Here is a 14,958-nt window from a genome sequence, read left to right as displayed (position 1 = left end):
TTATAAAAGTAATGAATAAGATACAAATATGTAATATGACATGATGTGTCTGGAAGTGTTTTGGCTTAGTATATCATTCTCTTTAAAAACATTTGCACAAACTTTTGCTCCTGCCTGTGATGATGCCATTCTTTGTAGATCTTGCAAAGCCTTTAAACTGATTGGGGGTTTTATATTCCTTTGCATTAGGGTATAGTTTTCTAAACCAAATATTTTCTTGAAAATACTATTTTCAACTGAATGTGATGCTTTTAGGAGACAACATTTGGGGAGAACATTAAAATGACCATCGCCTTTACTTTCAGCAGAGCATTTACACACATTCATTAGTAGTAGTAGCATTGCTGCCTATATGGCAGATCCCTTCACGTCGCAGGTTCCAGGAATCCTTTTCACAGTGTCATCTGAGGCTTTCGATTTAATCACTGAAGAGAATGACAAAGCTTTGGCCCTGAATTGGGGCAAAACAGATGAAGAACAGGAAGAGAGTAGTTTTTCTCTTTGTTTACATGACTGAAGCACACACAGGTTAAAGGAATTTGCCTGGAGTCACAGGAAATCTTTGGCAAAGCGGGGAACCTTGCTAGTTTCAAGCCTGGTCTACACTTAAGGATTCAATGGTATAAATATACCACCAGCTGAACTCTATCAGCAGTTGTTCCCAGGAAGGAGGCAGCTTGTGCTTGTGCAGCAGTGTTGTTTTTTCTCTGAGAAATTGTAAAATGAAATGTTTGATGTTTTTGGAAGGCATTTTTCTAGAATAAAGTCTTTCCGCTCCTATTAGTAATTAACTGGTATATGCGACTACCCAGATTAAGCATCTGGAGAGAAAACAATGCCAGTGCTTGCAAGGACTATATTTGAAAATAAACTGAAGGCATCTCCTGATTCACGTTATTTTTTTCATTGTGGTGTCAATATCAGTGAATAAAAGACTGATAAATAGTCCTAAATTCACTTGTGATTTCTTCTGTGTCTTAGATTTATACATTTGAAAATAGCACAGAAAGCCTTTTCCCAGCTTTTAAACACAGTCAAATAAATGTGTCCACACTAAATAAGTAAATAAATAAATTTGAAAACTACTAAACTGGAATCGTCAAGTCTATGAAGTGCTTAAGATTGTTGAGACCAAACATTGTTTTTAAAGGCTGTTTTGAATTTTTACGTATCTTCTTCCTTAAGTTCTCATAGGATATGGAGGTTATTTTGAGTTACATTTTCTTTATACTAAGCAGTTTCCTCAGGAGCTGCATGATGCTTCTGAAGCACAAACTGTCCAGTGAAACTGAATAAGTAAACAAGGGCCTGCTTTCACAATTAGCCTGCGCTAATAAAATCCTTTGGTGTTTTAAGACTTTTAGAGTTAATCATATCAGAATGGGTAAGTAGCTACAAATTTATAGGTTTGTAGTCGCTGGTTGGATAATTTTGAAAATTATCAACATCATCAATGTTTTCCTTATAAAAGTATGTCTCTCTTCCTGCCAAGTGGATAAATGAGCTAACAGGTTTTTTGTATGTTTTTATTCTTTATTTCTCTAGCCTCCAAAACTTTTATAAATAGTATGCTACGGGACCCTTCTCAGATTCCAGATGGAGTTCTAGCAAATCAAGTCTATCAGGTATTAATCACAGTTGTCTTTTTTTCTTTTTTTGTCTTCTTTTTTTTCCTGTGGCAATGCTGTTATCTGCCTAGCAGAGTACAAGATTTTAAACCTCATTTAATTACTGTCATCGTAAACTATCAGTGAGGTCAGGGTGCACCATAAATGGCAACGCAATATTTGTGAGGGGAGCATTTCACTTTTTAATAGCTTGCTTTTATAGTGAATAAAAGCATGCAGTTTTGGTTTTCCGTGATTAAATCTGAACAGCATCTGATAGCCTTTTTGAAGAAAAGTAATTACTGTTTTTAAGATACTGTTTAACTATAATGGTTTTGTAGTTGCCCATCACTATACTACTTCTCTTATTTGTCTGCAGTGTACTGTGAATGACTGTTGTTATGGACCACTGGTGGACTGCATCAAACAGTATCCTTTCCCATAAAATTTTAGGTGCACAATTGACGAGCTTAGACTGTGTGGAAGAGATGTGTCTAGCTTTAACCTGACATAAAGTTCTGCTTCACAAAACACGTTTCATACTCCTCTGTTTTACATTCAATCAGCTAGAGGGTCACTGCAGAGCTTTCTCTTACACTGTTTAACAAAAATCAGATGGACCACGGGAAGCTGTCAGTTTGGTGGCTACACGTTCATATGCCTGATTGAACCTCTTTGGTTTTGATTAGTTGAAATGCATGTCTGGTTTTCTATTAAGACTAGTTGACCACGCTTTGAGCGGTGGAGTTGGACTAGATGATCTCTACCTTCCAATCTCAACTATTCTGTGATTAAATTAATAAGTTGCATAGATAGTGTTCAACATTATGGCATTGCTTTGTTATGAATATGAGTTTTAATTGGAATGTTTTCAAGTGCAATTCAGGTGTGATTGACCGATTAGTATTTTTAAACTCGTATCTGACATTCCAGTGCAGTTCTTTTACTTTCTCTTCTTCTTAAAGGAAATGAGGCTAGCTGTAGAAAAAACCCTATGTAGCTTGAATTTTTAGGGATTTGGTTTTTTGTAGTGTTGAACTGGTTAATTAGAGATCCTCAGTATCCAGTGAGGATACTGGGGGAACTCCACACAGTACTGAGTATTCCAGACTAAGATTATAATTTGTTAGGAATGATCGCTGCGACCCCAAATCTGTTTTAGTAAAGTCCTGAATGAGTAGCTCTTCTGTTTCAGTCTGCTATCAATGGAACAATTTAAAAATCATGGCCTGCTATCACTGAGCAGGCTAGCAAAGCAATTCCCTCCCAAGCCCTAGAGAATCCTTGCATAAATCTCTGCATGCCGTTTGGGGAAAGATCTGGATTTCACTGTACTTTCAGTGAAAATAGTGCAGGATAGGAGAGCTACAGTGATGTTTAGTTATGCATGAAAAACACTACTTCTTGTAGTTGTGATACATGCAGTGGTCACCCCTTAAAGAGACGTTCTTTCCACTAGAAATACTTGCCTGGTGTCTACCGCAGGCTCAGCCCTGCTCCCATTAACTTTAACGGCAGCAGGATAGAGTTCTAATTGTATTTGTATTTTGTGGTTTTAACCATAATTTTAAGTATTCATAGAGACTATCTTCAACATTAAACACAGCTCTCTGAAAGTGGATTAATCTAATAAGTGACACTTTTTAAAAGGTTGTTGATCACTAATTTTCATATCCAGAATTTTAAGATTAATATTTTGTTGATGAACAAGCTGGCTATAGTCCTTTGAAAGTGTCATGTTTAAAAGTAATAATAACACATATGTAGAATTATGAACAGTTTTTAAGAATAACTTAACTGTGGTCTAAAAAGGTCTTTTCTATCCTCTTCAGATTCTGGCTCAAGTGAAGTTATTGAATACGCAGTGACATCAATGAGAATAGTGAGGAGTTTTTCAATTCCATTTTGGTACAGAAAAGTTTAATACTAAGCTGTGCGAGTGCATTATCTGCAAGTATGTTGCTGAATTAGATGTTAATTTTGAGGTGCATAAAACAGTTAAAAATCAATTTAAAGTTAAGGTTTTAAAAGCATAATGTCTTCTGAAGGATTGCATATTGATTTTAAATATAACTATCTAATTGTATATGCATGGACTAAAGTATGAAGTCAACATGGACTAAAGTATGAAGTCAACCTCTTTGTAAATGCCAAGAGGCTATTTTTCAGTAATAGTTCAGATGCTTACGGGAAACTAGGCTGCTAGATTGCATGAGTAGAAAATGGATTGTGAGGTTATTTACAAGTTTTGCCCCATGGTCATTGCCATACATCAATAACAGGTATTATTATAGACTAAGTCTAAGTGTTTCTGCTTATGGCGCATTATAAATTCTGTTTGCAGTATTTTTCTTACATTTTTGCTGTTCTTCATTTGCCCCTTTTGTTCTGTAACTGCTAGTAGTGTTTAACATAATACATAGTTTCAGTTGATAAAAACTATATATATATGAAATGATTCCGTACAATTAGCTTTTTTGCTGTTCAGCATAAAGTGTTGATATAAATTAAGTAATTAACTCTAATGATAAGGTGATCTGTAGTTAAAGTTTTCAGAAGTTATTCTAAACAGAATTAGGAACTTAACTGGTTTTAATGTAAGGCCCTTTATCATGTTGTTCCATAAGATTCTTCTTAAAAGCTTCCAGAATAGAACTTTGACCTCCAGGAGGATACTTTAAAAATATTTGATGTGGTGACTTTTTAACATATTGCTAAGAATAGCAGATTAGATCAACAGGCCGTCAGTGAAGTGAAAAGGACTTCACTATAAAATATTATTTCATCCTTCCCTGACATTAGTTCATGCTTCTGAAAAATCAATTAAAAGGATGTTTTGTTACAGTAAGATGTTTCAGATGGATGTAGTGCCTATCAATTTCAGAATATAAGCAAAAAGACAGTTTATTTCATTCTTTGCTGAATTAGAGAATTGATCTACCAGTCAGTAAAGAGCAACTTAAAAGGTATTCAACGACACATTTTAAGCTCACACTTTCTTTTAATTTGGGGGGGGGAATTAAAGCAAAAATTGAAATTTACCCTTATTTATACTGAATAAATACGATCTAATGGGTCTTAATTTTGTAAAATATATGCTGATGATACAGTAGTCTGATTTTCACAAAGTGCTAAATGCCTCTGAAAATCCCTGTAAGGAATTTCAAAACTTAGAGTTCAAATCACTGGTCACTTCTGAAATGCAGATGAAGGCCAATAAATTTTATCATTAATTACTTTACCTATGATGTTTTTCTGAAGTTGATTCTTTTCCAAAGTAATCTTCCATTTCTTAACCTAAAGCTATCAGCGCTATTGGGCATGAGCATGAAGTCTTGCTGCGAGAAATGCTTTTGGAAAAAAATCTCTCTTTCATAGGTAAGAATCTGTAGTAGAGGCTAGCCAGTGAATCCTTAACTTCAAAGATTTCTGTGACTGTTTACGTAAGAAAAAAATAAGCCTCGACGCTCTTTGTATTAGGTAGTAAAGGAAGAGTAAAAAATGATTGATGCTGTACATGTTATCTTTTATTGATTTAGAACTGAGCAGGAACTCAGTTACCTAATACCCTATACATACAGCACATGCACAGGCTTGCAATTAATATTTTATAGAATAAGTAGCTGAAAAAAATGCTTTAATATCTGCTGCAGTATTACTTTTGGTGTCATGAGATATTAGCCATAATCTAGGCCTTATGAGACTTAGGAGGAAGCATAAAAAATATTAGCTTCAGAATGCTTTATGTATTAAAGAACTGCTAGAGCATTCACTCATTTAGCGTTCTGTGCGGTTTCTGCTGAATTTTTGCCCCCTGTCTCCCAACCAATGCAAGCAGTCTTTTCACAATCCTTATATTTAAAGTTATTTTAAGGATTAATTAGTTAGGAAGTTATTTTCATTTTTTTCTTTCAGCCTGCACTGTGTTTCTTATATATGAGTGCCATTAAAACAATGATTAGAGTTTAAAGCATAATTTCTCTTATTGTGATAATAAACTTAAGAATGACTTCTTAAATCTTGGATTCCTTATGTGATGAGACAGTAACAAAGTGAAATGCTGTCTTTTGTTAATGGTTGAGTGTTGTACTAAATTTGTGTGATCAGGGAATTTTGCTGGTTTTACCAGAAACTGATCTCTCCTAAGGCTAGATTCAGGTTAAGATTTTGGAAACCTTAAACAAATTTAAGAAATTAGAAAGAGTATTAAAGTTTTTAAAAGATTTGTCCATATGATTAAGGAACAGAGTTAGTGTGCTCTTTTATTTTAGAGAAAAATGAAAAAAAGACAGGAATAACTATTGCATACGAACTTGGAAATGACACTGTGAAAATGTGAGGAGGTAGTTTTTCCTACTTGGCTATAAGAGCAGAGGTAGAAGTAATAGGCTTAAGCTGTAATTGCAGAGATGATGTTGAGTTAAAATACTAAACAGTTCTAGGAACAATAAGTGTAAAACAAGCTGCCAGGGAAGGTTATGGAATCACCTTCAATGAAAAATTCAAGGCTAGACTTGACACTCATCCATCAAAGCTGGTAATGAAATCAATCCTGTCACGATACAAGGGAATAGACTAGATAACTCACTAATGGATACTCAACCCAACAATTATCATTTTATTTGGCTTGTGCAAGCTTGTGTAGTACACAAATCAGACTTAAATGTTAATGTTTCATGACCTTGGATAAGCATCAATTTTGTCTTTAGAAATAAGCTCCAAGAAATTTGTGCTGTCAAATCAAAATATCTAGAATGGGTTAACTAATTAGAATATAAAGATATAAATGAGAGAGCTTAATTCATTGTTTACGTTTTATCTATACTGAAGTATTGTTTAGTTGTGTTTTAAGATATGTTAAGTGGTTGTATTTATTATTTCTGTGCATTGCATGTGTCTCTAAGGTTCTAGGTGTGATTCTTTTTTTTTTTTTAAAAAAAAAAGCTTTTCCTAAGTATCTGCAAGATGAACCCTACTGAACCCCTTGCAGTAAAATCTTTCCTTTCCAAAAAATTAGTTCCAAAGCTGCTTGAAGAAAACTTCAGGAAAAAAGAAGAGATGACAGTATTTCCTATAGGTCAACAAATTCAGGCTTTGTTAGTCTATGAGTAAGACTGCATTCCAGTTGTGAAGATGGCTTATGACTTAGATTGCTGTACTCGCAATTTCATTACTTTTTAACACGTATTAAAGAAACAGAATTCTTGCAGTTCCCATGTTAGTGTACTATTCCAGTCTACTATTCTTCATATTCTAGTAAGTTTTTTGTATCAGCTATGTTCACGTGGCCAACAGAGAGTCTATTACAGGAGAAGAAAACACAAAGGACACAGTGAATATAAATTGCCCCAGTATAGTCTTGGAGCATGAAACAGCTTTTCAGGTCCAGGACGTAATTTGTCTGTTTCTAGAGCAGTTAGCTTTCAAAGCCTGCAGATCAGAAGTAGCGCCTTCAGATTCACCCAGAAATTGATTGGAAACCTGTTCAAACTAATGGAGTTTGCATTTTATTAATCTACTGTTCATGAGAAGCCCACCGCATTCTCTCTTCAGCAAAAACACAGCTCTCAAGTCTTCATCACTTTGCCTGAGATTAAAGTGATCAATGGAAGCATTCTCTCAAAACAGGCTAACAGCTTCACTTGCCATACTGAAACGCCAGGAATTTCTACGTTCTGTATAGATAGGATCTTTATTTTTTTATATCTTTGCCATGAATATATTAGGAAAGCTTTTAGCTATAATGGGAAGGTACTGACCTTTGTCTGGAATCTTATCCTCCTTTGGTTCCCACCATGATGTCCCTCAGTAGTAACCTGGATATAAATCATGAAATCTGATTGGTGTTTTCTGCTGTAAGCTTAAATTTGCAGTTGCTGCTCATTCATGCATCAACAGAAGAATGTTTGGTTTCTTTGTTATATCCAGAGGCTAGTATAAGAACAATGAGGTGTTAAATGGTTATGATTGAGTGTGAAGTTATGGTAAAGATGAAGCTCCAGTTTTGTTGGAAATCTAAATTAATGGGGAATCTGTAGAATAGCTACTTATTAGGGCTGTTTCAATGTAATTTTCAAATCTGAGGATGCATAAATGTAACTGTCAAAGCTGCTATGGGCTGGCTTTCAAGCAGTTGTTAAATTGTTCCCTTCATCCATGCAAGAGCTAAAAGATTTTTTATGGCGCAGAATGCTACCTCTGAAACATACCTGGGCTGAAAAGCTAGAACTTCTTTTCTTTTGGTGGGGTTTTGATTTAAAAAAAAAAAAGTTTATGGTGATTGTGGGGAGTTTCTGTAATTATTTTTCTTTTTTCCCCAAATTATAAAGCTTCAAAATAACTGAAAAGTAATATATAATTATGTTCCTGCACATGATAGACAATTCACATCAATAATAAATGTGTTTTTTAACATATTTTCCAATGTTTATCATAATACAAAATGTTAGGAGAAACCAAGTGAAAACATTCAAAAACAGATTTAAAACAAAAAACATGTTCTTTTTCAAGCTATGCATCAGTGTCAAATGATTTTAAAAGTAATCGGAAATCCTTGAAAAAAGAGTCTGCTGAAGAATACTAAAAGTAATGCTGATGCAAACTCCAGTTCAGAGACCTGCCAAGTTGACCCATCAGGAAATGTTTTCACATCTGTCCTGATTTTCAGTGGGGTTTTTTAAGGTACATTTCCCTGAATTTGTGATACTAGCATTTGTTAGATGTGGTAGAAAAGACTGAACTTTTATTGTCATTTGTGCGTTCTTAAATAATGAAAATTTCAGCTGGGACATCCTGTTGTCTTTTCTAGACTGTTTTAAACAATTAAGAGCAGGTTACAGTTAAATAGAGTTGGATAAAACTGGATTATTCTTTATTTTTATCAAGATTAAGAGATTACTTAGAACATCAATTCATTTTTATGTTATGGCATAAAACTCTCTGTTCATAGGTTCTGTTAAATCAGAACCTTGCTAATCTAAAAATCTTTTATCCGTATACCTGACAATCTTTGAAAAAATAGCCAACAACCAAGTCTGTCTCCAAATCCTAGAAAAGTTTAATAGCTGATTGGGTGATATAATGAAGTGTTGCACTGCAAAGACTTGTATTTACAATATAGTGTGCTTACAGTGAAGAAATACTCTAATAAAATTTCAAAAGAAATACTACAGCTATCAAAAAGAATAATCAGCTATTGCAGTTTACACTTAAGTGAATGTACAACTTTCCAAATTTACTCCTGTCCCACTTTCAGTATTAGTTCCCTGTATAAAAAAAATACTTCAGAGTTATATTCTTCAATGAGAAAGAGGAGGGAAGTTTGCTTTAGGCACTTTTAAAATATTTTTATTTCTAAGAGTATATGTTTTTCTTGTCATCAAAATGTTACTTGGACTCAAATTGCTGACCTTTCAGGATATGCACAAAGTATTCTAAAACTGAGTTCTGAACGTTGGCCATGAAACTACTGTCCTAACCTGATAAATGGATTGGAAATAAGCTACCCAACAGTGAGAATGGACCATTAATTTTAATCAAAGGTGATGTAGAAAGGCGAATGGGATGCATGACAATGTCAACAGCCCAGTAGGTGTTAAGGGGCTACACAGCCTTACTTGTTACTAGGTAGTGCCATTAGTTGAGCTTGGGTGAAGACAGAAAGCCATGCCTGGAATTGAATGACCAGGTCACTCCGAATTCTAATGGAGAAATGGCGTTTCAGAAATACCAATGTAATGGTATCGGAAATCAAGGACAATAGTTTAGAAAATATTAAGGGCTTGCTTTGGGCTTTTTTTTTTTTTAAAGGAAGCATCTTTTGTCTTTTGCAGTTTTATCTTGCTCACTCTTTATTATTGTTTCTTGAAATATTCAGTTCTAATATTTGTAAGCAATAGAGTTGTATAGTTAATGTTAACAGAATTTCTAAATCTTTGTATGTTCTAAAATTGGATAAATTCTATAGAATGCCGGATGCAAGAAAAACTAAAATTGTGGCTTGTCTCTCCTTTAATAAATTTCTAGAAGAGAAGGATTTTCTTGTTCCTTTTTTAACAACTTTATGCTAAAATTAAAATAAAACCAAGAAGGCAGCTACAGTATATCTACATTTGTGGTGTTGGTGGGATTAATCTTAACAGCTTCCTAATGTTGGGAGACTCTTCTTCCAATCAGCGAAATACCTCTTTATTTTGAATATTTGGGGGTTATAAAATACTATATGACAGCTTGAATTAATGATGTTTATAATGAAGACATAAAAATGCAGGGATGACAAAGAAGCATTTTTATATCCATGCTTCAGGTTTTCTACGAAGGTTCATTTAATCTGACACAGCATTGCATGCGTAAGAAAGATATGTATGACTGCATTAGTAATTCTTGCACTCTTATTTAAAATGAAATTAATTATACTGCTGTCTATTTCATAGAATAGTTTTATAAACAATAGTTCTTATTCTCTATGTATAGCTGAAGATCAGCTTCGTGCAAAGGGTTATGACAAAACACCAGACTTTATTTTAGAAGTGCCAGTAGGTAAGTCTTTTAAAAGAATTTTTATTATTTTATTTTGTGTAGAAGTGTATGCTAAAACACATTATGGCTACTTAAGTGAAGTATATTATAGGATATACAAATTAGTCTCTTTTTTTCAGCAGTTACCCAATAATTTTAAGAACTTCTAGTTTTGGTCAGAGAGGTTTGATCATAAGTAGTATTACCCAGTGTTTCCTCTTTGGTGTCTGCATGGTTTTGTCTCATTATCACAAAAAGAAAAAGAGAAAAGCAACAATAAGAACCCCCAAATCCCTACTCCTTCGAACCTGCTCTGCCCACTGTCTTTATGAACTGAACTCTGAAATACCTATAATTGTCTTAAACTTCTAGACCCAATCAGTTCAAAGCAGTCTTAAGAGTATTACCATTACACCTATAAGTCATTGCATAAAGGTTTGTCATTGTGCAGTTATTCTTTTGCCATCACTTTGCATCTAAATACAACTCTGCAGTTCTCTATTGTTTTTTAAAAGCCTGCATAGCAAGAAGGAATAAAAGTAGGTATAAAGGTCATGTCAAATTTCATCTACATTTTCTAGTCTTGAGGCCATGTAAGAAGGTAATCAGATGAGCCAGTGGCTGGGCCGTGGAAGAAAAAACATCCATGTTGTCCAAGTGTAAAGGATTATTAATCACTTTTTGTAAATTGACTTTCATGCCAAAAGACTTCTGCTTCGCTTCCATAGAACGCAGCACCTGTCTGTGCAGATGCCTACTGTTGTGTCTATCAGAGAAAATAAGAAGGCTGAAAGCACTGTGAAAGTCATATATGTGACTAGCTTTTTGTTCTTCATATTGACAACAGTTGGAGTTCCTACTGAGATAACTGATTTGTACACTGGTATAAGGAATTGAGTGTGTACTATAAAATGTCTCACTGCTCAGAAGTGCTTGAGATACCATCTTTCAGCACAATAATCTGTTATCCAATAGGTAAACAACTATGTATATGAGTCTTCTGAAAAGTTTTTAAAGACTTTCCTTAGCTCAATTAGGTTTGTATTCTTAATCATGTTTCCAAAAAAGAAAAATGGTAGTGATGTTAATAAGAGGTTATAGGTACAAAATAAAAAATACCTTTGTAACTGAACCACTCCATATTTGAAACAGTGAGATCTGGCATCCTAGTGATCCTCAATTCACTCTTGTCAAGTGACACTTGGAGAGTTTTCAATTAATTTCTACTCCTTCACTTCCATACCTTGGGCATGAGGGAACGGTTGTTTTTTATCAGGTCTAAAGTTAGCAGGGACGATTGTGGAATTACAGAATCACAGAACGGCTGATGCTGGAAGGGACTTCTGGTGGTCATCTGCTCAAGCAGGGTCACCTGGAGCTGGTTGCCCAGGACTATGTCCAGATGGCTTTTGAGTATCTCCAAGGATGGAGACTCCACAACCTCTCTGGGCAACCTGTGCCAGTGCTCAGTCACCCTCACAGTAAAAAAGTGGTTCCTGATGTTTAGATGGACCTTCCCATGTTTCAGTTTGTGCCCATTGCCTCTTGTCCTGTCACTGGGCACCACTGAAAAGAGCCTGGCTCCCTCTTCTTAACACCTGCCCTTCCGATAGTTATATACATTGATAAGATTCCCCAATAGTGTGGACTATGATATACACAATACGTACTTGGTATTAAGATACTCACTTTTACATTAGAAACAGGTAAGATTATATCCCAGCTATTCAGGAGCCTGATTAAATGGAAACTAGAAAAGCATCTAGATGGAGCTAATTTTTTTAATGCTTGAGAAGGGAAACTGGGAAACACCCAAAAGAATTCCTGCATTTGTAATATTTCCCTGTCAGAAAGAAGGTTAAAAATAGCCATTAATTTGGATGGATTTGTCTCTCAAAGTCCAAATAGTGGTAATGCATTACTTTCTTCAAATTATTTCAGTCACTTGAGATTGGCAGGAAATAATTTTCTACCTGCTGTCCAATCTGAACTGGTGTATGGCAGTCCTTGCATTCTCTTCTTCATGACTCAGTACATAGCTAGGAAAGGCAAATGTTTCTTAGAAATTGCTTCTCAACTGACTACGCAGTTTATGCCTCAGCTATTTTATCTCATGGGGTCTAGAGGTGTTGGGGATGGGGGGGGGGGATGAGGTAGTATAGGCCTACACAATATAGGCTTTAATACTTAAAGGGGGCCTATAAGAAAGATGGGGACAAACTTTTTATCAGGGCCTGTTGCGATAGGACAAGGGGGAATGGTTTTAAACTAAAAGAGGGTAGATTTAGACTAGATATAAGGAAGAAATTTTTTACAATGAGGGTGGTGAAACGCTGGCACAGGTTGCCCAGAGAGGTGGTAGATGCCCCATCCCTGGAAACATTCAAGGTCAGGTTGGACGGGGCTCTGAGCAACCTGATCTAGTTGAAGATGTCCCTGCCCACAGGTGGGGGGGGTTGGCCTAGATGACCTTGAGAGGTCCCTTCCAACCCAAACCGTTCTATGATTCTGTGATAAGTTAACTTGGTTACTGATAGCAGGGTAGTGGTGGCATATAGAGCTTAGTGTGGTGACTTCATGAGTTATTTACCCAGATTTCCCAAGTAATATTACAGTCTGTAGTCAATCGTGCTGCCATAGCCTCTTCTAATCTTTCTGTATTGTGTTTCTGAGTCTGCATGCCCTTTGAGTACCTCATCCCAGGTCAAACGTAGGCTAAGACATCATGGCTGTGGATATCATAGGGAACTCAAAGTAAAGGAAACATTTTTAAAGACCTCAATAATGATACCCCACATTACCTTTCTGGAGAAAGAATGATCTTTTAGAGTGATCTCATGATTTCTCCTGCAAAATTAGGTTGTCAGCTTCAGAGAGGACTTTCCTTTTACCAAAAAAAGATAATTTTATTAATATTAGAAATTTACTCCTGCAAGAAATGAGGAAAGACATGAACCAAAGCAAATCCCACAGCATTGAAAGAAACAGAAATTCAGAATCACATTTGTTCACATAAGCCTTCTTATTCCTAACTTCTTTGTGGTGAAGCATTACTGATTTTGCAAAAGTAAGGAAGCAGATATATATCTATGATAAACTTTCTTGCCATTCTCACACCTTCCACTCTGGACTGGTGAGAAGTTTCTGTTTTTAGCAGCTTAGCTAACTGTTCTTGTTATTCACCAGAAGTTTTCAAATCCTTACCTGACAAGTCCTTTCCATCAAATGAAGGGTGAAAGTACGATGCAATTGCACCTTAGTCTAGTCTCTTTTTCTTTACATTCTGTTTGTGTTAGAGTAAATGCAAATACCTAGAACAGGGTGTAATAAAATGAATTTGATGTAATTATCCGTTAAAATATTTTCTGGTACTTTTTAAAAAAAATGTCCTATATGCATATTTGAAAGGTATTTTTACAAATATGTAACTCTGTTGCATATGAGTTACCATGAATTATGTGGTAGATTGGGGGCTAGATAGGATATTCCCAAACACATTCTTGCAGGCTGTTGAGTTTGATTTTCAGAGTTCGTTTTATTTTCTCTGTCACCCTAGCTGTTGAAGGACACATAATTCACTGGATTGAAAGCAAAGCCTCGTTCGGTGATGAAAGTAGCCACCAAGCCTACTTGCAGGACCAGTTTTGGAGCTACTGGAACAGGTACATTTCTGTTATTTTTCCTTATAGATAAATAGGACTGCATTTTTAAAAGAAGTTACTGGAAAAAAACACTAGTGACTTTTGTTTTAAGCCATGTGAACAAAACACGTTACTAATCTGGCATTTTGAATGTCATTAATTAGTGAGACCTGACCTTGAATGTTTCCAGGGATGGGGCATCTACCACCTCTCTGGGCAACCTGTTCCAGCGTTTCACCACCCTCATTGTAAAAAATTTCTTCCTTATATCTAGTCTAAATCTACCCTCTTTTAGTTTAAAATGGAATGCTGAAATATTTGTGAAAAATTCACATCATAATTGTTAACATGCAGCAGATATATATGGTGATTTTACAGTGATGCTAGATGACAGAGTAAGTTACTTTGCTACAGAAGTTGTATGTCAGGTTTTTTAGTACCTGACTTTGAAGGAAGATTTTGCTGTAACATTTTGTAATACCTGCAAGGTGCCAAATTTGTTATAAAATCTTCACAAAGCAAGTGGGCTTTGTGTGTAAAGAACTTTATTGCTCATGGTCATTGTATCTAGGAAAACACTGTTTCACTGTTTGGTTTTTTTTTTAAATAAAGTTGGGGGTTTTATATTATCTACATTTTAAACAGTAATAACAATTGTCTTCAAGCTAAAAAATGTAGTAAGTATTTGCAGGAACATAAGGAGGGAAATAAGTTATGCCAGACAGAATTTTTGAACATGTTGATGGTATTGGTATAAAGATCTTTTCTTTTAAAGATGGGTAAAATAGTTCTGCTTTATTCTTACAAAGGTCGTTATTGTGTATATTTATATATCTTTCCGTGGTACTAGAAACCTCCTCACTGGAGGATTTTTCTTAAAAAAAAAATCCTAAACAAGATGCTTCATCTTCAGTTCCATTTTTGTATGTGGTGGAACCCTAGTGAGGTAAATGAAAGTTTTAATAAAGGATTTTTAAAAGCATAAATTTAGAAGTCTGCTAAGTCTTCACAAGAGAGCGTCAATGAAATCTGAGGGATAGTGGAGAAGACGGCACAAACGTGTGAACATGCAACAAATAGGCAGCATGTGCCAACATCAGAGGCTAGTCTGGTGACTGTTGGTATTTCAGCTAAATATGAGAAATACCAAGGTGACAATAGCTAGTCTTAGCTTGGGAAATATGTTAAAAGCA

General features: G+C 35.2%; 1 protein-coding gene across 4 annotated transcripts in view; it reads left to right on the top strand.

Moving 5' to 3' along the window:
- The window catches only part of CUNH15orf41 (chromosome unknown C15orf41 homolog), a 105,002-nt gene that overhangs the window by 26,793 nt on the left and 63,251 nt on the right, over positions 1–14,958 (top strand). For all 4 annotated transcript variants that reach the window (XM_009290339.1, XM_009290338.1, XM_019474894.1 and 1 more), the window contains 5 exons: positions 1,546–1,625; positions 1,987–2,036; positions 4,918–4,985; positions 10,080–10,145; positions 13,681–13,786. In XM_009290339.1, the coding sequence (XP_009288614.1) occupies positions 1,546–1,625; positions 1,987–2,036; positions 4,918–4,985; positions 10,080–10,145; positions 13,681–13,786 (370 nt within the window). The remainder of the gene's footprint in view (positions 1–1,545; positions 1,626–1,986; positions 2,037–4,917; positions 4,986–10,079; positions 10,146–13,680; positions 13,787–14,958) is intronic.

The sequence above is a fragment of the Aptenodytes forsteri genome, unplaced genomic scaffold (assembly GCF_000699145.1).
Source record: "Aptenodytes forsteri isolate BGI_AS27 unplaced genomic scaffold, ASM69914v1 Scaffold108, whole genome shotgun sequence".
In the NCBI taxonomy this organism is placed as follows: Eukaryota; Metazoa; Chordata; class Aves; order Sphenisciformes; family Spheniscidae; genus Aptenodytes; species Aptenodytes forsteri.
The sequence above is the reverse complement of the archived record's forward strand: the minus strand, read 5'-3'. Positions and strand labels throughout refer to the sequence as shown.